Source organism: Athene noctua, chromosome 17 (assembly GCF_965140245.1).
Source record: "Athene noctua chromosome 17, bAthNoc1.hap1.1, whole genome shotgun sequence".
NCBI lineage: Eukaryota > Metazoa > Chordata > Aves > Strigiformes > Strigidae > Athene > Athene noctua.
In genome coordinates this window covers 12,346,859-12,371,771 of record NC_134053.1, presented here as the reverse complement: position 1 = coordinate 12,371,771, position 24,913 = coordinate 12,346,859, and the positions used below count along the sequence as shown (strand labels likewise).

At 44.7% G+C, this 24,913-nt stretch overlaps 1 protein-coding gene across 1 annotated transcript; it reads left to right on the top strand.

Annotated features, from left to right (window-relative positions):
- The first annotated feature begins 2,706 nt into the window (after positions 1-2,706).
- On the top strand, positions 2,707-24,907 carry RNF10 (ring finger protein 10). Its single transcript, XM_074921570.1, has 18 exons — positions 2,707-2,715; positions 4,012-4,165; positions 10,253-10,455; positions 11,428-11,627; positions 12,680-12,770; positions 13,795-13,979; positions 14,071-14,207; positions 15,778-15,938; positions 16,499-16,627; positions 16,785-17,043; positions 17,269-17,402; positions 18,469-18,586; positions 18,932-19,033; positions 19,551-19,685; positions 20,465-20,562; positions 20,790-20,850; positions 21,002-21,160; positions 22,547-24,907. Exons 1-18 carry the CDS (start codon positions 2,707-2,709, stop codon positions 22,621-22,623), a joined length of 2,412 nt encoding a protein of 803 aa, XP_074777671.1. The 3' UTR covers positions 22,624-24,907.
- Positions 24,908-24,913: the final 6 nt, after the last annotated feature.

Genomic DNA, 24,913 nt, shown 5'->3' with positions numbered 1-24,913 from the left:
GCCAATGGTTGTCGGCCGGTGCGCAGGGGGCGGGGTTGGTGGCACTCGGAGGCGGCCGCGGAGCGCGCGGGTCGGTTAAACCGAGACGGCGGCGGAGCGGGGTGCGGCCCGCCCGGTCACGGCCCCTCCGCCCCCTTCCACACAGAGCTGGTCCCGCGGATCCCGCGAAACAGTGAAGGGGCGGGGGGGCGGTTGTCGCCGGTGCGTGAGGGGAGGTTTTTGAAGGCCGTGCGGGACCCCGAGAGGCCGCCCTGGGACCGCGCGGGTCCGGAGAGGGGCCGGCTCCCACCCAGGGACCGCGAATTCTAGTACGTGTCCCGGCGGCTCCCCCGTGCCAGGACCTTTCGCGGCGGCCGCCTCCACCTTTCCCGCGTCCGCGGGAGCCGCAGGCCGGAGCCGTCCCCGCAGCCGCACGGGGCTCCGGGCCCTTGGCGGGGGGCGCCGGGCCTGGTTCGCCTCCGCTCGGCAGGGAAAGGCCGTCGGGGCCGGGCGGTGGCCGGGTGTGCAGGCGCTCCGCCGCGGCGGTGCTTGTGTCGCTCCGGGCTGGAGGGGCTGGGGAGCGGGAGCGGGCCGGGGCCGGGCTTGTAAGGCCCCGCTGCTGCGGCTCTGAGCACGGGCTGTGCCTGCGCCTCTGGCCCAGCCGGCCCCGAGGCTGCCCAGCCGCGGGTGTGGGCACAGCGCGGGCCCTGGGGACGGGCCGGGAGCGAGGATACCGGTGTGGCTGCTCCTGCAGCTTTGAATGCTCTTCTCTTTTTATTACAGGTAACCATGGGTGATCAGATGGCTGTGACAAAGGATACAGACGTGTCTGAAGAGATGTAGCAAGATGCTGTAGAGTGTGCCATTCAGTCTCCGAAGGAATACAATGTTGAGCATAATATTGCAGCTCATATAAAGAGGATAAGTGTTCACTCATAATATTTTCCTACTGAATACTGTATGGGCTTCAAAAGTCAAGCAAAAATATTGGTGGGTAAGTAGTTCTGGAGAACCAAGTTCTGTGGTCACTGTATAGTCTAGTCAGACTTTTTCTGCAGACCAGTCCTTATGTTCCTTTCTGTACCCCTTATATGCACTTTTTTGGTTCTTCCCCTTCTCTTTCACAATTCCTTCTATTTAAGTCCTTTCCTCCACTCTGTAAAGACAGCACTTGAATAGTAATACCAAATTCCTAGGGGTCTGTTCTGTAGGAGTTTGACAGGAAATATAATCCTACCTGGCAGTGCACCACTGTAGGAAGAAATTTTGTGACTCATGAGACCAGTCAATTCATGCTCATCTGCCTGGGTCCTTTTACTATTCTTCTCAAGGGTGCTTAGAGCCATGGACTGTTCCTCAGACTTTCATCTCATTGCTCAATTGTGTCATAATGCATGAAGCCTGGTGTCTTCAGCCTTCCTGAGGAAGTAGACCTTGGCCTTCAAGGGCAAGGATTTTGCTAGCATGTTTTCATTGTAGTTAGGAGGGAAAAAAAACCTCAAAAAAACTTGTATTTATTTTCTTTCTATAGCCAGCTTCTTTGCTAATAAAAGTGTTATGTTCTACCTTCAAAGGTTTTATGGCTGTGTACCCTCTTTTTTTCTAGTGTTGCTCATGCTGTTTCTTATTTCCCTGTGAATATGGATGATTAACTTTGTTAGAAACTTTCTTTTCTCAAATCTAAAACATTTCAACAGTGCTAACCACCCTCATAATTTGGTCAGTCATTCTAAGAATAACAGACTTAAGCAGGGAGAAAATAGGAGTTAAAAGAATGGTTTTTGTTGAAAGAGACCTTAAAGATCATCTAGTTCCAACCCCCTGCCATGGGCAGGGACACCATCCACTAGCCCAGGTTGCCCAAAGTCCTGTCCAACCTGGCCTTGAACACTGCCAGGGAGGGGGCAGCCACAGCTTCTCTGAGCAATCTGTGCCAGTGTCTCACCACCCTCACAGTAGAGCATTTCTTCCTTATATCTAACCTAAATCTCCCCTCTTTCAGTTTAAAACCTTTACCCCTTGTTCTATCCCTACACCCCCTGATAAGAGTCCCTTCCCAGCTTTTCTGTAGCCCCCTTTAAGTAGTGGAAGGCCACTAGAAGGTCTCCCCAGAGCCTTCTCTCCTCCAGGCTGAACACCCCCAACTCTCAGCCTGTCCTTGTAAGGGAGGTGCTCCAGCCCTGGATCATCTTTGTGGCCTCCTCTGGACCTGCTCGGGGGGGGGGTCACTGTCCTGATGTTGGTGCCCCCAGAGCTGGACACAGGACTCCAGGTGGGGTCTCACCAGAGCAGAGCAGAGGGGGCGAATCCCCTCCCTCGCCCTGCTGCCCACCCTGCTCTGGGTGCAGCCCAGGACACGGTTGGCTTTCTGGGCTGTGAGCGCACGTTGCTGGCTCACAGGCAGTTTTCCATCCACCAATACCCCCAAGCCCTTCTCCGCAGGGCTGCTCTCCATCCACTCCTCGCCCAGCCTGTGTCTGTGCTTGGCATTGCCCCGACCCATGGGCAGGACCCTGCACTTGGCCTTGTTGAACTCCATGAGGTTGGCACGGCCCCACCTCTCCAGCCTGTCCAGGTCCCTCTGGATGGCACATCCCCTCCCTCCAGCGTGTGACCGCCCCACACAGCTCGGTGTCGTTGGCAAACTGCTGAGGGTGCCTCGATCCCACTGTCTGTGTCACCAACAAAGATGTTGAACAGTGCCAGTCCCAACACCGACCCCCAAGGATGCCACTTGTCACTGCTCTCTATTTGGACATCAAGCCACTGACTGCAACTCTGAGTGCGACCATCCAGCTAATTCCTGATCCACCGAGTGCTCCATCTGTCACATCCACATCTCTCCAATTTAGAGACAAGGATGTTGTGCAGAACAGTGTCAAAAGCTTTGCAAAAGTCTAGGTAGACGAGTTGGTTGCTCTTCCCTTACCCACCAGAACTGTAACCCCCAATGTAGAAGGCCACCAAATTTGTCAGGCACGATTTGCCCTGAGTGAAGCCACTTTGGCTTCATAACTTGCACTGTTGTTTGCGACAGTTCAGTGGAAATGCTTGGCTCTTTATATCCTTTTAGGCCTCCGTGTTCACAAGCTTAACCCCTAGTACTGTCAGCACATACCTGCTCAAGAACTGACAGCGTTTAGTTCTTTCTGTTCCGAACTTCCCTTGTTCTTCTAATTTGCTTTTTGATTATTTTCCCCCCCTTGTTGTGCTGGATGTACTGCCCCAAAGCCCGAGCCGTTTCTTTTTCTGCCGATGCCTCGTGGAGAACCGTTTTGGAAAATAAAGGACGAGATCTCCCCCAGGCGCCAGGTCGCTCTTTCTGGCCGCTTTGTGCCGTCGGGGCCGGGGCGGTGGGTGGCTGGGCCCGGGCGGGGCCGCCGGTGCCGCTGCCCTGTGCGGGGCCGGCTGCCGCGGCGCGGGGCGGGGGTCGGTCCCGGGGAGGCCGCGGGCGGCCCGAGCCCTTCCTGCTGCCCGGCCGGGGCGCGGTGCCGGGGTCGGGAGCGAGGAGAGGGCGCCCGGGGCCCGTGCGGGTGCCCGCGGCGGCCGGGGGGACTACAGCTCCCGGCGTGCTCGGCGGCGGCCGGGGACTACGCGTCCCGTCGTGCCCGCGGGCCCGCCCGGGCCCGGCTCCATCCGGGTCCCGGACGCTGCTGTGGGCGACTCGTCGCCATTACGGGGCAGCGGCGGCCGAGCCGGGGCCGGGTCGGCGCCGAGGAGCGGGTGAGTGCCTGGGTGGTGCCGACCACTCGGGCGGCAGGCAGCGCCGGGCCCCGCGGGGCTCCGTGAGCAGCTTCCTTCCCTCATCTCCCGGAGCCCCGCAGGCCCGGCCCGGCCTCCCGCGGCCCTCCCCGGTTCGAGCGGAGCAGCGAGAAGATGTCGCCATGAAGGAGGCCGAGTCCGCGCTGCGCCGCCCCCGCCGGTCGCCCCCGCGGGCCATGAGCCTGGGCCCCCGCCGGCTCCGCCAGCGCCCGTCGTGCCCCCCCGCTCAGGGCCGCCGCTCGCCCGCCGGGGCGCCCGTTGATGCTGCAGAGTCCGCCCGGCGCGGCCCCCGCCTCAGCCTCCGCCATGGACAAGAGCAGCCCCTGCGGCTCCGGTGCGCCCGGCTCCTCGGCCGGCAGCAAAGGGCAGCAGCCGCGATCCGCCTCGGCCGGGCCCGCCGCGGGGGAGTCTAAGCCCAAAGGCGGTAAGGGCCGGGGCCGGGGGGTGGCGCGGAGCGGGGCTCTGGCCGCGCACCGGCAGTGCCGGGGTTCCCCGGGGCCGGTAGCGGTGGGCCCTCGGCGGCCGCTGGGTCTCGCTGCGGGCCTGAAGCGGCGGTGGCTCGGGAGGGAGGAACGGGGGGGCCGCGGGAGCCGACGGCTTTGTGCCGGGGTTGGGTTTGTGGTGAAGCTGAACCTCGCCTTGTCAGGTTGTTTGCTCTCAGCTGAGTTTTCATACGCTTCGTTTTAGGTCACTGCTTGTTTTTGCTTTATTTTTCCTTCCTCTTCCGGCTTTGTGCCCTGTCCGCCGAGCTGCCGTTCCTGCTCTTCTTCCTTGAAGGATTAATGCTTCATCTCCATTAGCATGGGAGTAATCCGTTTGAGAGCCAAAGCTTTGCTTTTATAGTAAGAACACACTATTCTTAACTTTATACAGAGGGTGAACGTGTTTTTACATCCTGCTTCCGTGGGTCTTGCATCGGCACACAGCATTCCCCTTACCAGCTGTACTTCAGTAACCTACTTCGGAGGAGCTCTGAGTTAGTTACACATTGTTAGTTCATCTGGCATTTAAACCAAAGTCTTACTTACACCTGTCACTGCAAACACGTGGGTTTGCTGACATGGCAGTTCCCGAGGAGCCATTATGGTTCCTGTCATCTGTCTTTTCAAGGTGAGACCTAAGCCACCTCCAGTTCTCTAAACCTGTTTGGGAGCGGAGTGTTCCTGGCAACTTTGTATTTTTTTCTAAAACCCAGAAAAGGGGCAGTAGTGATTAAAATTGGTGCTTTTAGTCCTGGAAGTACTTGTGAGATTATCTACAAGTTGCTGCAATGTTATTGCTGTGCTAATTTCCTTCCTCAGTGGTTTGTTTCAACTGCATTACTTTAGGTCTCTGCGAAAGCAGCAATATACTTCAGAGGATTAACAAAATGAGTAAGTTGAAGGAGTTGACTCCCTTTTGGACCTTCTAAATATACTCAGATCCCAGATAATCAAGTATTATCTGCTCTTCACCTGTATTAACTGCTCTTCCATAGGGTAGACTGAAGTGAGTGACGTGGGAGGTGGCTCACCCACAGCTCTCCAGGTTGTGGTGTAACTGTGCAATTATAGTTAAGTTTTAACTTTAAATTCAAATTCAAACACAAGAAAGTCTTTTTAGAAAGAACTTTTTAGGCAGTAATGTCTGAAGAACTCCCGACTGATTTGCAAATTTTTTTGCATCAGCAACAGGATTTGATGTGAGTCTTATTCCAATCCATTCTCGTTATTTTTCAGTCTCTTGTTTATTTTTTTTTCTCTCTCATGGGCAGACTGGTGGAAGTGTGGGATATCATGTGTTAGGTAAGCAATGAGAGTTTTAGAACCAGGTCTTTGGCTTCTGATGGAATAACAAAGGGTGTAAACCTCTCTGCATGTATTGTGAGGGGCAGCGTGAAAGGCTGGCAGACTGGAGGTTTTCCTGTTGTGGTGAACTGGTGTCCGTCTCTCTCACCAAGAGATATCTCATCACTACAGCTTCTTTTTTAGTGACGTGTGATGCCATATGGAAGATTGTTCACAGAATATAAACATCCTTCAGTAAGGGTTTAAGATAGTCTGTCCTGTGGCTGGTTTGCCCTCATGTAGAAGAAACGGTATCTGTAGTGAGGAAGGAAGTACAAGGCCTTGGTCATTCCAGCCTAAAATAAACGCGTTATTTTTGCGGGCTTGAAACAATGTCACTAGTAGCAGAGGAGCAGTGGGGAGAGAAGTCCTGGTGTGCCATACTCTTCTACTCCAATACAGTAGACTTTTAATTAAAAAAAAACCCAGACTTTTCTGATTACCTCTTTTTTTTAATCAAATAGAAGAAAATTTTGATGTGATTCTGCTTCGAAGATGCTTGTTTCCTAACCTCAGTGGAGGGCAAAGGGATATGGAATGTGTTGCTTCCTTTATAGTGCACTGAAGAGGCCTGGAAAATTTAGAATCTCTTTTAGTGGCAGTAGATGTATATTTGGGAATATCTTAACTGAAGGGTACTGAAAACTGAAATAAGATTCCCTTGGTCAGATTAAGACAAACCGCCACAGGATGCAGCTGTGTTAAATAGTGGCTGTGTTTTTGTAGCTGTTGCACATAAGACATTGGCATGTCACCACATGGGACAGTCACTCTAGGAATGATGTGTCTATGTGTAGCTGATGTGGTCCACTCCAATTTTTCTCCTGTTTCAGGAAAGCTATAGGATGTATATTCTGAAAATCTTGCATCTCCTTTGAAATGGACAGTATTTTTATGGACCATAGACCTTCCTCAAAATGTTGACCCTTAGTTACATACTTGACTTTTGCAGTGATGGTCATTGGATTTAAGTCCAGTCAAGCTCTTGCCTCTTAGATGCTTTCCAGAGTTAACTTGCTGTGATCAAGTCCAGCTGAGGAAGTGGAGAAATGGGCATTATGTGAAACCTTGTGGTAGCTTCTCCTGTTTCTCTTGCAGCACATCTTGAAATGAGCTAAATAGAATAGCGTTAAGCTCTTGTACTTGTGGAAGTTGGACTCCAGCTGTCTTCAACCTTGACCTTAGAAATTGAATTAAACTCAGAAGTTTCCAACAGAAAAGTTTCTTTGGGTTATATTAGTGCACCAACAAGAGTCACATCTCATTAGGATGGAATGAAGTAGCTAAGGGGAAATAGGATTATTGGGTTTCTCTGCTGTCCTTGAGACCTGATGGACAACATTAGTTCTCGCAAATGTTCCTGGGCTGCCTTACTATGACAGTGTGAGCATGCTTAGCTGGGGTGTGTGACTGCTCAGTCACCTCTTGCTCATTGGGATGTTCGCCTTAGCAGCAGCAATAACTTCAGTGTGTTTTCATGAAATCACGCTGTGGCTTAAGTGTGATCCACTGCTCAAACCCCTTATGCTATACAGTTGGCTTCAACACAGCTCAGCTGAAAAGAAGAGGCAAACAAAGATGGAAGGAAACTGCAGTCCTCACCCTGGAAGCAAACCAGTACTGCAGCTCTAGAACCAAAGTGGTCACCTAGAGCTGCTTTTAGTCCTGTGAACTTGATCTCCTCTCTCTGGATTTTTGGAGACAGAGGTCCTCTAACAGAACGTGGCATCCAGCAGGAGAAACCACAGATGTGAGAACTTGCTCCAAAAGGCAAGAACAGCTTTTTGCTAGTTTTATAAAATTATATGGACAGTATTTTTTAGCAGTCTGTGTTCTCTTGAAGTGTGGATGGGTAGATATAGTTATTATAGGCTAGATCCTGTGAGGACAGCAAAAAAAATAATTGAGGACCTGAATGAAGAGCAAGTACCTCACCAGCACTACCGCTCATTCCTAATTTGCCAAGAAAACAAGGAAAAAGGAAACTCCCAAATCCAAACTTATGCAACTTAAGTCAGCTCTAACAAGAGAGGGTGGCAGTGAGAATCTTCCACTTTTCTCCCTGCATGAGTGCAAATAGCCCTGTCCTGCCCTGCTCTTCGTGGGAATGCAAGGAGGGATGATACAAAGCAGAGAGCTTCCTGATGGGTGTCATGCTGGAAAGGTTGAAAGAAACAGCATTGCTTAGATTCAGGGTGGGGGGAAAAGTGTTCCAGTTTACAAATGCATACTCCAAATTCTTGGTTGTCTGTTGATGGATTTAATTTCTGATGGACCATAATCCTCATGAGGATTTGGGGTGAGGGTGGGGGGCAATGTGCATTAGTAAAATCAGATGTGGAGCATCATTAGTCTGTCATCTAAAGTCCTTCATAAAAAAGCCACACGTGGAGAAGACTGCAGAAAATGTGAGTGTCATTAATAGTGACTACCAAAGGCTTTAGGATTTGGTCTGAAAGGATGTTGTACTATGACAGGAATGTGTGTAAACTGTTGACAGATTTGATGGTGACTAACTTAATTAAAACTATTAAGTGGTAGGAAGTTCTTGTCAGCTGCAGGAACAAGCTGTTCCTGGGCCTTGTAAAGACCCACGTTAGACTGAACTCCTCTTGAGTTGTTTCTTTTCCCCAGGTAGTGATTGCAGAGAAACTGCAAAGTTGCTATAGACACAATAAGCATGTGCCTCTCTAGCAGGTTCTCTGAAATTGCAGATTTAAGAGGGTGGTTGACCTCTAAAGTGACAAGCTCTGCTCCTTAACAGCTCAAGTAGTTGTCCAAAACTCTTAAAAAAAATATTTTTGACCAGAAACTCAGTGGTGTTGATTCCCTACAAACTCTCAGAAAAGGTCTATCTAAATAATCATTCAGCCAGACTTGGTCACACCCTCAGTACTTGGCAGCTTCTGGTGTGTTTTTTTCCTGATAATGCTCAAGCCATGCCTTTTTAGCCTGACATGCATTACAGCACTGCAAGCTATGCAAGTATGTGTTTGAGTTACACATCTGTGGTTCCAGTTGAGTTGGTTTAATTCTGAATTAAAGGATCAGCCTTTTGAATAGCAGAGTAAATGACCAGTTCTGGTGATGAAGTTTGTCTGCAAAATAGCTCTGTTGCATCATGTGAAAGTGATGATAGTGTCCTTTTACTTCTATTGCTGTAGTAGCAGGCAAGAAACAGCAAACCACCACAAACCCCAGCCAGGCTGTTTTTATTACTTATTCTTAAATAGTTGGATCCTCAGCGATGTACAACAACACATAGGCCTTTCAGTCCACTGCCCCCCTCTTTTGAGGAGTGCAAAACTAAAAATAACACAAAAAGTGAGATTTTCTGTGAATGATCCCATTCCAGCTGCTTTAAATGCTCAGGTGGATTGAAAGTGGTGCTGGGGAAGGGGCAGTCTGGAGGCACTGGTAATGACAACTTCCCATGTGAGTAACAAGATCCTGAATCACAGTGGTATGTTTGCCTGCCATGTAAGATTTATATTAAAGGGTGGGGAGATCTACGAAGTGTGAAAAGGGAAACTAGTAGTAGACTTTTACTAAATGGATCTAGATACTCTGTGAGGTGTTGCTGTTTGTGTAACGCTTGCTGAGTATCCAGAGTGACTTTGGAGCTGGCTGGTGTGGATAGACATCTTGCTGGGCTTGTGGAGTTTTGCTTCCAAGCTTATCAACATAACTCTTCTACAAATAAAACCTAGGGTGGTTGGTGGAAATGATAGGTTAAGTGACAAGGTAAGCAGTCTGTGTGTCCTTGGGGCAACTCTGATCTTGTGTTAAGCCTATTAACCTTTATAGTATTAATTTTCTTTTCTAGCAGTCTAATGAAGAAGCTGTTTAGACACAGGAAACCTCTTTCAAGAGCCTGAGTGATTTTTCTGCTCTTGTGAGCTTTATTTTGGCAGTATTTTGCTTTGTGTTTTCACTGCCGTGTTCTGTGTTAGGGTCAGTGGTGGGCAAACAGTTCTTGTTGCATAGGTTGGTGGACTTAGTACTTAGATATTAGGTGTATGCCCTGCAAGGCCAAAGCATTGGGTTTGTGCTTCAGGATCGATGAGCATTTGTTGGCTTTGTGAAAGAAAAGGGTATTTTAGAATAGAATTAGATCTGTTGGGGTCTTTTAAGCATTGGGAGGGGGTGGGGGGTGGAACTGAGTGAAAGCAGGGAATGGGGTCTTGCAAAGTGGGAAAGTGGGAAACCTCGAGACAAATGCAGGTAGCAGTATATTTATATAAGGGAACGATATATGATAAATTGTGTGTTTTCAGAAAATGGAATGAAAAACCAAACTAACTGACAATTTTTGTAATGGGTCATGAAAATGTGGTGTTGGTGTTTATCACTTAATGTACCAGGCAGTGCGCTAACATCTGGTAATGGCAATTCCAAATCTGGATGAAGAAAACTCAGCCATTCTAATAAAAGATAAAACACAGCAAATACATTCTTCTTTTATATTCTTTGACCAGTTTTCTTTGGGCAGTGATAAGAATGAAACAATTTGGGTTTCTGGGGGGATTTGATGTCCTAATAAACACCAGTCTTTTAACCAGGGCCCAAGGCAGTGGCTGAGGAGAACATGGTTCTGGCTCTGAGGCAAAGCTGGCTGAGGTGCAGTACGTGTGGACAACGCTGAGGCTGCTGATCTGATTCTTGCTTGTTTTTTTTTCTTTCAGATGGAAAAAATGCGAGTGGATCCAAACAACGTTATAATCGTAAAAGAGAAACTTCATATTCAAAAAATGAGAACTTTTCCAGTCAGTCCCGTCGCTCCAATTCACAGAAAAGCAAAGCTTTTAACAAGATGCCCCCTCAAAGGGGAGGTAGCGGCGGAAGTGGCAAACTTTTTAGCTCTTGTAATGGTGGAAGACGAGATGAGGTGAGAATTGTAATGCCATTCCTCCGAGGCCTTCTTTCTTGGGACCAGAGGATCACTCTGACCTGCCTAGATAGGTCTTCTGTGTTCAGCTCCAGGGCTGGGAAGGGAGAGAGCGGTAAGAGGTGCTAACATCGTTGAGATGCCACAGTGAGTGTGAGCAAAACAACTTGGCAACAACAGAAGAGGAGTGCTCTCTGCTCTGAGAGACTTGCAATAGAAAACACCGGCTGAGGAATGGGTACCTAGGCAGGCCATGTTCATACCTCACGAAACAGAGGTCCTTCATGAAAATATCAAGTGGTACAATTTCTAGCTTTTAAGTCTGAGGCGGTTGTGTCTAACCACTTCAGTGTACAATTTTGCATGTGATGGTGGTATTGGGAAAGTAATTGTATTAGCCTTGGTGACATCAAGATGGAGTAAAACCAGACTCAGGCTTTTATGCTGATGTGGGTCTAAATACTGTAGACTGTGGGTTTTCATTGATACTCTGATTTTTCAGTTTTAGTGGATGAGCAGCGCTGCTCACCTAAATTGCTATTGTCAAAACTCATCTGCTGCCTCTGTTCTCATTCTTTGCTTCATTTTATGAAAATTAACCAAAACAAGTATAACCTGTGCAGATAGTAATCAGACTTGTGTTGCTGGCCATCTAAAAGAATATTGTCAGGATTCAAACAACTTTCTTCTGTTATTAACCTTGACTACTAGGTTTTGCCAGCTTTTACTTATGTGGGTTCTTTTTATGCTTTTCTCCTTTTGATCAGTGTGGGGTGAGACCACTCTGTTCTAACTTTCAAGTTCTCATGCACTTGTAACGCTGCGCTACTTGATTTGCAGAAGTGGAATGGGAGAAGATGAGTGAGGGAATGCTGTGTATTCTGTATGTAATCACTGATGGGGCCTGGGTACCAACTTGTACTGATGCTTTTGCAATTCTAGCAAGTTCTAACAAATGCTATTGTCTCTTAGGTAGCAGAGGCTCAGCGGGCAGAGTTCAGCCCTGCCCAATTCTCTGGTCCCAAGAAGATTAATCTGAACCACTTACTGAACTTCACTTTTGAACCCCGTGGCCAAGCAGGCCATTTTGATGGGAATGGACATGGCAACTGGGGGAAAAGGAACAAGTGGGGCCATAAGCCTTTCAACAAGGAGCTCTTCCTACAGGCCAAGTGAGTGGAAGACCAGTAGGGCTCTTAGACTTCTGCAGAGACACTGAGCTGTAAGGGATAATTAGCCAGGGAATGGTGTTTGACCTTGACTACTTGTGCTGACTTTTCCAGGGTTACCTCTCTGTAGTGTTTTTAGTGATGATGACCTCTAACCAAGTTACCTCTCTGTAGGGTTTTTAGTGATGATGACTATACTTGAAAGGGATAAAAATATATCAGGTTGTCATCTTTACCTATTTACAAGGTATTTCATGGAGTGAGTTCTGTAACCACAAACCAGTTAGTCTTCTGCTCTAATTTTCTAGCATTGCTTGTGGAATATGACACTCCCATTTGGGAAGACCTATGTAGTTCCCTTACAGAAGATGATTATTTTTTTAATAATATGTTGAGATGGTAGGGGTAGCAGTTGCTGGATCAAAGCTAATCTGACTTTGTAAGTTGCAGAAGCAATTACTCATATGGGTCTTAGTTCTTAAACTGCTGATTATTTCACAGGCCCCTAGGTATGCAGTATAACCCAAATGATGATCAGTGTAGTAATCCAGCAGCAGAATTGCTTTTGACTGGAAATAATGGTTGCTTTCACCAGAATCTGAAGTGTGTTCAGGACATACTGTATCTGATCATATTAAAGAGAATAAAAACTGTTTTCAGCATTGATGCTTCTGATTCCCTGTTGTTTTGTGCCTTACTGTAGTGAATTCTATTTGCAGGAACCCCAGTAGTTCTAGGTTTTGTGAACATACTTTTTCCACTTGTGGATTCCCTGTTTTTTAATAGATCCCCGATGGAGCTGGCTGTTTCTTACATGTTTTTGGAAAACCACTCTGCCTGGCTCATGCTGTAGTTAGTATGTGATACTGTGTCTAACTGAAATCAGGCACACCTGTATTCTGGAAACCTGGCTGTGACTTGAACTCTTTTGGGTTTTGTTGGTAGAAGTTACTGACTGCGTAACAAAGAAGAAGCTCAGAGAATCCTGTAGGATAGTTCTCAAAGAATTCTTGGAAACAACTGAGTGGATCATCTGTCTCTTTGCCTTTCCCCAGCTGCCAGTTTGTTGTCTCTGAAGAACAGGACTACACAGTCCACTTTGCTGATCCAGATACCTTGGTCAACTGGGACTTTGTGGAGCAAGTGGTCAGTTGTGATGGGCTAGATTTATTATTTTTTTTCCTTAAGAAGCTCAACCTGTCTTTATCTGCCTCTTTATCTCTGTGATGTTACGTAAAACTCAGCTGTTTTTGAGTTGAGTCCTCTTCTGTCACTCCCACAATACTGGGAAAGATCTGTCATGGAATATATTATGAAATACTTTCATGACAGGAAAAGAGAAGTGCTAAAATCTATTAGGAAAATTAGCAGCTTCTTCTAGCTTTCGCAGATGGGAGCTCATCAAAAATAGTATCTGACATTCTGTAGACAGAGTCCTTGTGATCGAGATATTAACAGAAAACTTGGGCACGAGTCCATGGAAGAGGACTAGAGTGTAGAATTTTGAAGAATTATTCTGTGCATAGGTGGCTCATCTTGCCTAGCAACAAAATGGAAAATCTCTTGAGAGCTGTGGTCAGAACTTGAGGTTGCCTCAAGTAGAAACTTACTATCTGCCAAGACTAGTTTTGGTGTATGGTGTAGCTGGAGAGGAGGTAGGCTTACTTTTAACTGGTGCTACAAGAGAGCTGAAAAATCTAGGTGCTTGCTTAGCAGTTATGTCTCTGCAACATGCAGATGCTAACAAAGTGTCTGACAAAACTAGCATGTTCATGGAAATAGGTAAGTTCAGTCTCACAGTTTAACAGGGCTGCACAAGTCTGCTTGTGTAAATGAGGTGACAGAGCTCATTTGTTGTCTTCTCAGTGTCTGAATTCAGATGATGAAGATGCTGCTGACTCTTAGGGATAATAAATACACGAGGGGAACCATGAGAATAGAAAGTAGGTAATATCATTAGAGTAGAAATACCAGGTGGGGGGCTTTGAAGGTTATTCCATATGCAGTCTGAAGTAGTTCACAGTGTGCTTAATTTCCTGGTAAAAAAGCAGAGCCTAAAGAGCTGGAAGATTAATATGCTAGAGTAGATCTTACAGGTGGCTTACTCTGTAGCACAGGAACTGATTTCCAAGTCTAAAACTTGTACTATTTTTTTCATATGCCATTTCAGCGAATTTGTAGCCATGAAGTGCCCTCTTGCCCAATATGTCTGTACCCACCAACCGCAGCAAAGATCACCCGCTGTGGGCATATCTTTTGTTGGGCATGTATCCTTCACTATCTCTCCTTGAGTGAAAAGACCTGGAGCAAATGTCCTATTTGTTATGGCTCTGTTCACAAGAAGGATCTCAAGAGGTGAGACTTGATTAAATGATGAGACTTTATTAAATGATAAATCTTTTTGAAATGTTATTTTTACCCTACTAACCTCCTCCTTACATTGCAGTGTTGTTGCTATGGAAACACGCCAATATGCAATTGGTGATACCATTACAATGCAACTTATGAGAAGAGAGAAAGGTGTTCTGATAGCACTGCCCAAATCTCAGTGGATGAATGTGGTGCAGCCTGTTTACATCGGAGGTGAGTGTATCTGAGTGGTTGACATCCTGCTCCTGACTGTGACTACGACTTGTGTAGAGAGGATTTACCATAGCAGTGCCATGCTGTCACCTTAAAATAAACCAGACTATAAAACATGGGTTTTAGCAGCTGAAAACCTTAATGACCACATACCAATAATAAGCTTTCTATCCACACCTTGGTTTTGGTAAGGCTTTAACTTGTGTGCTGTTTCCCTTCAAGATAGTGCACTGCAGACTCATGCCTTCTCAGCTGTCGGTATTAGTTTGATGTGTGCTTCGTATCGTGCGGTCATTGGTGTGACTCTTGCTGCTCTTGTTGGCTCTTCAGTGTCCTTAACTTTTTTCCTGGTTCCTCATTATACAGTTTAGCTAAAATAACTGTCTCTGTGTCTAAACTATTTCAAGGATGTAATCTTCCACAAGGTTTTAATCATCTTCACTTATCAACTAAAATCTGTGAATGATATGGGAAAATAATCAGAATTATTGCAAACCTATTCCAAACATCTGTTGCCTGACTTCTTCAGTTTTCTCCAGTCAAGTAATGTGACTAACACATCATCATCTTATCTGTTAGTATCACAAAAATTTTGTGACTAAAGAAATAATTTTACTTAACATTGCTGTTTTGTGGGCTGTCTTGGCTCACTTCATTTTGCAGTCACATTTATGAAAGGCTGTGTGCATTTAAGCTGTCTGTAAAAAGTCAAGTCTTCTAACACATGATGGGTATCCAGCAGGCAGGGTGTGTGCTTACATGTTCCTCGGTATTTGGAAGTAAAGGACTTTAAATCCTGTTATAAGACAAACAAAAGAAGAAATATGGGATTCAAGATCATTCTAAACCCAGGAAATTCAGCATTAACTTGGTGTTCTTTAGACAAGGTTGGACCCTTGGGAGCAGTGAATTTATGGACTGTACTAGTAACGTGATGCTGTGGTTGCTGTAAACTTTATAGTTAAGATAAGCTCTCTAGTAATAAAGAAGACTGGCTTCTGCTAAACTTGCATTTCTTTAGTTTACTGTTTCTGCTGTGCTTCTTGTAAAAAAACCTCATAATAATGTTTTGTACGGATTTTGAATACATATGGATTTATGAATTAGTTTGAGCCAAAATAGAGGTCACTTCTGCAGAACTTTCCAGTTGCAGAATTTTTTAGTATATAGAGAGGAGGAAGAAGCCACAGACTGCATTGTTTTGGGAAGTTTTGACCACTCAGGGTTTCTCAAAGGTGATGCTTCCACAGCAAAGAAGTTTAGACTTGGTTTGGGTTTTTTTTTTTGGATGCGTAGCAACTGAGTGGTGAAGTGGCAGGTTGAAAGTGGCAAATAAACTACTGTGTGGAGGAGATGTGTGTAACAGAGCAGGTATGTGGCACCAGCTTGTGTCATCAATGAATGGTGTAATGGTAATATGTTGAGTCTGTATCAAACTCTTGCTAAGTATTGTCCACTCTGAAGCAGATTAACTCAAAAACTGAGCAGTAGCAAAACTTCAGAAGAAACAGCAGTTCAAACTGGTGCTTCTACACACAGATATTAATGATGTGGTGCTCCTTCTGTTCAGATGACCAACACAGTCAGTATTCAAAGCTGCTTCTGGCATCCAGGGAGCAGGTCTTGCAGCTGGTGATTCTGGAGGAGAAAACAGCATTACTAAAACAGTATGAGGAAGAAAAACACACCCCAGAAGCTTGCTTTATTGAGGCAGCTATCCAGGAACTGAAGGTGAGAACCTCTTTGGAGGCTTTTAGTAACTATTTTTGACAGTATACTGAGTGTTGATCACCTACGTTCTGCTGTGTAAGTGGTTGTGTGTGATTATTCTGGTCTCCACGATGTACGTACTAGCAAGGTGGTGGTTTGCTGCTCTATTATAAATCATGGAAGAGAACATATCCTTTGGACTCCAGGTATCTGGTGTGATGTTCAAGATAACAGAACAGAATGCTTTTTACTGAATGGTATTTCTTCCATAAATGTAAGAGTTCTGCTTTCAAAGGAAGATGTTTCCCTTTCAGGCCCAACAGTTTCTGGGATAACTTTTATTGGGTAGACATGAGCAAACCTGTAGAACATTCCTTTTCAGAGCCTTTAGGCATCCTACAATGGGTTCACATTCCAATAACAAGAAGGAGAGGACCTCTCTTTGAGGGTCACTCTTTGTCACAGATGAATTATAGATCTATGAAAACCTGAAGATAAAGGACAAGGCTAAAAATAACTTTGGTGATAGTCTTTTGGCTTAAATAGGAAAATGAAACTTACTCTCTTTGGATGACCTGTAGGAGCGAGAAACAGCACTCTCTGCTGACCAGGATAAAAACAATGGTATTGCTGGAATCAGTGCAGCTGTGGAAGAATTGGTCCTAGAAGGCTCCAAGACTGTGGAGCCTGCAGTTTCCCGAGAGAAGAAGGTGGGTGACAACTCTGCTCTGGCAGATCTTGTTAATACTTAATTCTGCCACTTTACACTGCAGTATATGGTGAACTGGTGCCAAAGATTTTTGCAGAGATGATAATCTCTTGAAGGTGGTGATGTGGGTACTAACTGTATGCTCTCTGCTGTGATAGTGTGGTGTGGAATATCTCTCTGCATTTGATGAGGAGCTTGTGGAGCCGTGCTCGGATCTGGCAAGTTCCTTTTCACCTCCTGTGGAAGCAGAAGAGGCAGTGCTGGATGAAGAGGAAGTACCAGAGGTGGACACTGTAGGGGAACCCGATATGAACACTACAGAAGAACCAAATCCAGCTGAAACAAGCTGCAGAGAATCTAAAGATACAATTAGCAGTGGACATCTTAGCAACTCTCCTTTTTACTATTTCTATCAAGGTCAGTGCAGTGAAATTCTGTAACCACGGGGGCAGAGATTCCTTCTTTGGGATCCTTCTTGAGAAAGATGTTTGTCACTTCATTAAATGCAGCTAAACCCTGTGAAATCAGTCCCGCAGAAACTCAAAGGAGTTTTAATTTTATTACTGGAGAATGTACTGAGGTGGGGAGAAGGGTATTGAAAATTAACAGGCAAAGAACAAGTGATGATATCTTATCTTATAGCGGAGGATGGACAGTGTATGTATCTTCACCCTGTGAATGTTCGATGTCTTGTTCGTGAATATGGCAGCTTGGAGAAGAGTCCAGAGAAGATAACTGCAGCTGTAGTGGAAATAACTGGCTACTCAATGACAGAGGTAGTTATTTTATCTTTTTATTAATTAAGAGCCCTTGTTTTAGCAGATCGATCATTGTAGCTGACAGATGAGATGTGTTTCTCTTTGGAAATAAGAAATAATAACTATGAATGGGTAGGCATGCTCATCAGTGAAGGGCATCTGTGTCAGGTGCAGTACCTTATGTTGCTTTAGATAAATAGGCTGCAGTCTAGCTTTTTTTCTTTCTAGAAGGTAGGAAAAGAATTGCAAGCTTAAGATTGGTTTGTTGTTCAAGCTGTCTTAAAAATTCTTTTAAGAAAAAGTAAATTCTTATATAAGACAGTAGCTTGAACTAGACAGATTATCATCTTTCTCAACTGGAAGAAGTGTTCTGCTTCTGTATTGAGCTGAGCATCAAGGGTAGAGGTGGGATATTATGAAAATAAAGAGGATGGAAAGAAACTTCAGTGAGATAAGAGAGAGTGAAAGTGCTTAAGGTACTGAAGTTATGGAAGAGAGGATGGGTCTTGAATTCCTCCTTTATCTCAGATAAAGACAACTGTGAGAATTGACATGTGCAGTAACAACTATACATAATTCTTAATTCATCTTTAAGAAGGGATATGCTCAAGAAAGAATGGACGCAGAAGTAGTAGGGAATTGTCTTCAAGTTTTTCAGGTCTGTGAGGAAAAAATACAAAACCCAGCTTGTTTCAGTCTAGCAAAGTGGTGGTCGTTGGTCCAAATAATTTAAGTGTAAAATGCTAATTTGGTGCAGAAAATAATTGTGTCGGATGACAGGTGTTGTAGAATTTTATTCCAGTGATGTGAGTGAGTAGGGAGGAATAAGAAAATCAGTAAACGAGCTGGAGTAATTGCATCCAAACCTGATTATGATCCAGTTGATGGAGATCTTGGAGCATTTGGTTCTGACCCAGTTTATCCTTCATGTGTTTGTAGTTTATAAAGTGATTATTGTGTCACTACTGCTATTTTTTTTTTCCATTTGATTTTTTTGAATAGTGGGTGTTCTGTCTCCATAAGTTCATCACCATGGCAGCTTCTAGACCTTGTTGTGATTATATATCTGCTCATTTTTTATCAGGATATAAGACAGCGTCATCGCTACCTCTGTCACTTGCCTCTCACCTGTGAGTTCAGCATTTGTGAACTGGCTCTGAAGCCACCCATCATTTCTAAGGAGACTTTAGAGTTGTTTTCAGGTTGGTACAACCTTTCTGGTAGGCTCTGTCATGTATCTGTGATGGTGAAGGGGAAATTGTTCTTATGCCTTAATGGCAGAGAAAAGAACATACATAGCAGCTTTACTCCTCTTGCACCAACTGTCTGATGACTACTAGACAGAACAACCCCAATTCACTGTTTTATAGAGAACAATTATACAAAGAATAAAAAAGCTGACTGCTTGGAAGAGCATATGTTGTTTGTAAGCATATTGTGTTACTAATGTGTTATAACTGAATATGTTGTTCTCAAAGTTGGAGAAAACATTGCCAAAGTGTATTGGTGTGGGGTTTTTGATATCCAATCCTGTGCATTGCTCCTAGATGACCTTGAAAAGAGGAAACGTCTACGGCAGAAGAAAGCTCGTGATGAACGACGACGTGAACGCAGAATTGAGATAGAAGAAAACAAGAAACAGGGCAAATGTAAGTTGTGATTGAGCATAACTGGTGGGTTTCCAGTCATCTTCAGTTGCTGAGCTGATTTCTTGAGCTATAGGATGAACTCTAAGCCCCTTAGTTTGTAGTGTGTACTTAGGAAAAGATTATGAGGTATTAGAAACAGTGTCTGTAGAGTGAAAAAGAAAAAAAAAAAAAAAAAGCCGTTTTAGTTAGGATGTTAAATGATGTTATGCAGTTGCTGCATACTTGCCCATTATGAGAGAGACAGAGGGCATTAGAGGGTGCAGCTGTCTCCATGGTGTGTACAGCTCTCAAGATTCTTAGTTGCTGTTTTTATAGTAATCACGATATAGAATAAAAAAATGAAGAAGGAAGAAAAATGCCTAGGAACTGCTTCCATCCAGCAGCAGGGCTTGTGCTGGTCTCTAAAATAGAGGGTGGAAAAAAATTGAGTTGGCACCTCCTAGACTCCTGAAACAACTTGCATATTGACAGTCCTCCCCCACATTGTGTAGTGCTTTAATTTAAAACCTCTTTCTAGATCCAGAGGTCCATATTGCTTTAGAGAATCTGCAGCAGTTCCCTGCTTTTACCTCTTGTCATGGAGAAACTACCAGCATTGATCATCAGAGCTTCTGTCTGTCTCCTCTTGGCAGAAGCCCTGTGTTTCAGACAGGTGAGCATCTGGAAAAACACATCACATCTAGCTCTCGATCATTCTTTTGGGATCTACTGCTCAGGTCATCACTCTAAACTTCCTTAATACTGATGAAAGACTGCTTCTTTCATAGATTTCCTGTGAGATCATACACAAAAGGCTGGCACAGCTAAGAAACATTCTGGTCCTTTTCTGCTTTTTACTACCTCTACTTCAGTGACAATGTGAGATCTGCATTGTAGTTACCCCTTCGTTTAAGTCTTTGCTGAGGCAGAAGAAAGGAGAAAAAATGCCTCAAAAAGGGAAGAAAAGTGTGTATGCCCGGAAAATGCTACTGGCAATTTTTCTTTCTACCCTCTCCATTTTTGCCACCACATTATAATGAAATAAAATGTGGTTGATGAGCTCTCAGTTAGGTTGTTGTCCAGTCATGCTTTACAAAATGTTTTATCTTGCAGTTCATAAAATATTAAATGGAAACTACTCTTAAAGGGTTTTTTCATCAAAAAAATCAAGCCAAAACACCTCACCAACAAAAAAACCCATACAACACTCCAAAATAAGTAAACAAAAAAACCCAAAACAAACAAAAAAACCCACCAACAAATCCAAACTTAAATCTCCCTTAAATAAAAAGATTGAGTAGTTTTGAGAGGTCCCACTGTGTGACTAATGGAAACTGTTGAGATAAAAATGGTTAATTACATAACATAATCATTGTTTCATCTTGATAAGCAGCATAATGAGTGCCTTTGCGAAATGCAACTGGCTTTAATTATTTGCTGTTTTCTCTGTAGAGTCTATTCCAACTCCTCTGTCACCTGCTGCCAGCCAGGTCAGTCCGTTGCTCTGTGGGAGTTTAGAAGAAGAGTCTCCCTTCCCTTCCTTTGCCCAGGTAAGCCATGTAGCAGAGTAAATCTTGTCAGAATTACTTGTGTCTTAGTTGGGGATTAGTCTGAGAACACAAATGCTTCCCCCACAAAAACAATGTGGGATAAATCTTGTGGAGACAGTGCAGGGTTTGAGTCCTTCAGGGGATTCCAAGACTTTCTTGCTACTTAGTGGATATGCAGGATTGTTCTAATACATGGGATTTAATCATGTCTTACAACTTTTTGATAGATGTTGAGAGTTGGAAAGGCGAAACCAGAAACATGGCCCAAACCTGCTCCAAAGACAAGAGGTAAGAAAATTTGGTATTATTACATCGGATTCTTTACTGCGCATCTAAATCTAAGATACAACTTCACGAGAAACATCTAGAGTGGGGGGGCATTTGCACTGTGAAAGTTTTATACAGCCTTCTGCCTCTTAAGGTTCTTTCCTTCTTTCAGATGAGAATACTCTGGCACTCCCTGTGTCAGTGGATAGTGATGGAGAAAGTGACAGCTCTGACCGCATACCTGTGCCCAGCTTCCAGAATTCCTTCAGCCAAGCTATTGAGGCAGCCCTCCTGAAACTGGACAAACCGTCCACAGCTGATCATTTATCAGGTACAAGGTGGGAGGAAGGCATGAAAAATTTCTGAAGTGAAAAAACTGAGCATTTCCTCTTCTTCCTCTGGGAGAAGTGAGAGCAGCAATTTTGGGGACCAAAAATTGGCCACAGAACAGTTCTGAAAACTGTCAGGTGGTGGTTTCTGAACAGCTTGACTAGGGCTTAAAGCAGCTCTGTTGGTGGGAGCTGAGATCTCCCAACTAGCAAAGAATCATGTTAGGACAAAGATGGCTTTTGACCATCATGTTTGTCATGTCTCTATTGGAACTTAATTTAAGCTTTATCTCAAGGAAGTTCAGGTTATGCTCTTTTAAACTAAAAATACCTGAGCTGCTGAATTACCACTTATGTTTGACCAAAATGTCAAGGTAACTGCCAGCTGAAATTTCAGATTAGGAGTCTGAAACAAATTGAAATTAAATTAAACCTCCAAGCAGGGTGCTGGCAGGTAAAACTCATTTATAATGCTCAGTTCTGATGTTTAGCTTTGGCTTCTATTTGGAGACTGCACTGAATGATGGATGGAGAGAGTTGAACAGGAGGGTCTGGGAGCTCCAGTTGTGTTTTTTGGACATGGATGGAAGCAATACTTGTCTGAAATGCAAACCACTGCACACTTGCAGTCCTAGGATCTGCTGTTGCAACAGCAGTTTTAGAATATTAAGGATGTTTATAGGTGTGTTTGCAGTAATTTTTTTGTTAAAATTAAATTACCTGGTGCTCAGTGAGTTGATAGGAAGTGTCACAGACCTTGTTGTGGTTTAACCTCAGCCAGCAATTAAGCACCACACAGCTGCTTGCTCACTTTCTGCCATCCCAGTGGGATGGAGGAGAGAATTGGGGAAAAAAACCCCCAACCTCATGGGTTGAGATAAAGACAGTTTAGTAGGAAAGGAAAAATAGTAAGAGAATATACAAAACACAATAGAATTGCTCATCACTTGCTGACTGATGCCCATCTGATCCCTGAGTTTTGGTGTCCTGTGGCCACACGCCCCCCCCCCCCCGTTTATATACTGGGCATGATGTCACAGGGTATGGAATACCCCTTTGGCTCGTTTGGGTCAGCTGTCCTTGCTGTGTCCCTTCCTCGTTTCTTGTGCACTCCCAGCCTCTGCTGGCAGGGCATTATGAGAAGCTTGAAACAGTCCTTGAATTAGTATAAACACTGCTTAGCAACAACTAAAACATCAGTGTGTTACCAGTGTTATTCTAAATCCAAAACATAGCACTGTACCAGCTACTAGGAAGAAAATTAACTTTATTCCAGCTGAAATCAGGACAACCTGTAGAAGTCATTGAAGCTAGGGAAAACCTTTTATCATTTGTGTGATGTTCCTGTTCCATGAGAAGAATGACAGTATCATTTTAATTCTTCACAGAGGAAAAGGGAGGCAAGAAAAGAAAGAAACAGAAGCAGAAGCTATTGTTCAGCACCTCTGTTGTTCACACAAAGTGATTCTGCTATTCAAGAGAAGTTTCCTCTCCTGGTTTTCTTTTCATTTTGCTTTGTTTTGCTGCTATAGTTTAAGTATTTAAATTTGAACAGACTAAACTTGTGTTTCCAGGGCTTCTAGGGGGTTCAGGAGGAAACCATGATAGTATATGTTGAAGTAAGATCTTTTGATCCCAACTGCTTTATCAGTTTTTACTGAAAGAAAGTTTTGAAAGAAACAACCCAGAGACAAACCAGCCAAGGCTTCTAGTCTGTGCTGTGTTGTTTTTTTGGCCTAATAAGGAGTATGAAAGGAGTATGTGTCACTGCCAGAATACTGCAATATTAACTAAGTGAAGAGGCAGCAAGCCTATTTCCCTAGAAGTATTCATGGGCAGGAGTCCATCTCACTGTGGCAGTAGTGCTGTTTCGGTAAAGCTGTCAAACTGCTCTCTTGAGAAACTGGTTTCTGCTGCACTGAAATGGGCAAAAGAGCTTCCTGGCTTTAGGGTGTTAGCTGCTATATCCGTTCTTTTTCTAAAGAGCAAGAATTCCTCCTGTTCTCCTGGCTTGGAAAGATTTAAAGCTGAGGCGAGTGTAAAGCACAACTCGGCTACTTGGTTTTGAAGTGACTCTTGATGATTTTGTGTATTTCAAAATGCGTACTGGCACTAGTGGTAGAAGGAACCTCCTAGCTTCTCTCAGTTGTTCAACTCTGTTTTAATGTGGGTGAGTGAGGCTGCTAACTTTTTTTTTGCCAACAATGGGCTACACATTCTTTGTAACCTGATCATCTAGAATAAACACTCCACCCTAGGGCTCTTGGTAACTACCTGAATGTTTTGACAGTGGCTGCTCTTGAATTGGAAAACAACTGATAGCTGGAGACTGTAGCTAACTTTTATCCCCCAGCAAGAGACTGGGGTCTCTTGTACTGGGATAAAGGCCTGTATCCGCTTGGTTCTGGGATGTAAGTTGATCTGCACTAAGCACCTCAGGCTAGAAACATGCCTCTTCTTGGACCCCTCCCCGCTCTTTTTGGGTGGTCAGATTCTGCACTGCTTGTGGTTTGATTTGAGCTAATGAGTTCAGTGGTGTGGATTTTGTTGAATAAAACGAACTGTAGGTGTCTGATACATTACAAGGCCAACAGCTGCAATAAATCATATGCACCCGCACTTACAGCACTGTACACTTCCTGAGCTGTAAATGAGCTGTCCTATCAGTGTGGAGCACAAGAACACTTAGTTGCATAGATTCAAATCTTACCATCCTACTGCCCCAGTTCATGCCAGGGAGCTGGTATAAAGTACTGCCTGACCTACAGGGCGAGGCTGACTGTGTCTTGTTATCTTTGGCCTCATTTGCACCGTGGCTGGCCTGCATTCACACAGGCCTTATAAAAGGTGATGTGCTCTCTCCCTTTTACACAGTGACTGATCTGAGCAAGGAAGTGTGTGCGTGGAGACTCTTATACTACTGGTAAAGTCATTGGTCGTATCCCTGTTTAAAAAGTTTGTCAGTACACTGACGCTTGATCTCAAAGCGATAGGCTGCACATGATACCAGTGCTTCCTCGAGGCACTTAAGCATGCGTGCATGGGAAGCTAGTTCCAAAGAATATACTGCACAAAGCTCTGTATGTGGCTGTAAATCAGAAAGGAGAGGGAGAGGGGGGAGGTAAAAAATACTTCAACTGCTACAGGAGGATAGAGGAAACACCTGCAAAACATTCTTTGAAAGCAGCTTGACTTCATGCTTGGTCACAATTGACTACACTGGATGGAAAGACAGTACAGCTTGTCAAGAGAGTGCAAAGAAACTAAGGCAGGATGCCTGAAAGTGGTAGCACATCTTGCTGTTAATGCTTTACGTGCACATTGGAAAAATATTGGTGAGGGCAGAGAAAGCAGCCAAGTAAGATTCAAGTACGCAGGTAACTGCCTTCACGGTACTATAATTTCCTATTTGTAATAGTCATTTAAAGCCATGGAACAGGAGTAACTTATTAAGTGTCTAACCAGTATCTGTTGTGTTCTATTATCTCTACACATTTATAGTCAACTTTTCTTTGCATTGGGAAGAGAGACAGAATAGCTGGAGCTGGTGTAACTCACCTCCACCTCTCACAGGCACTAGAGCAAGGGAAGTGATGCGGGGAAGGCAGACCGTCCCTTCTGCAGGGGCAGTCTCCACAGGACAGCATCTTCAAGTTGTATCTTGTTTTCCTATGGATTCAAGAGATACCACCAGCAATGCTACTTTCCTGTAACTGATTGGTGTAAACTTAATAAATATCTAAGCAGTACTTGTA

What these genes read in the sequence shown, in the direction of transcription:
- RNF10 (XM_074921570.1), top strand. An exon ending in GGGACTTTGTGGAGCAAGTG is followed by an intron (nt 12,771 to 13,794) that starts GTCAGTTGTGAT and finishes ATGCCATTTCAG; the next exon opens with CGAATTTGTAGCCATGAAGT. An exon ending in CACAAGAAGGATCTCAAGAG is followed by an intron (nt 13,980 to 14,070) that starts GTGAGACTTGAT and finishes CTTACATTGCAG; the next exon opens with TGTTGTTGCTATGGAAACAC.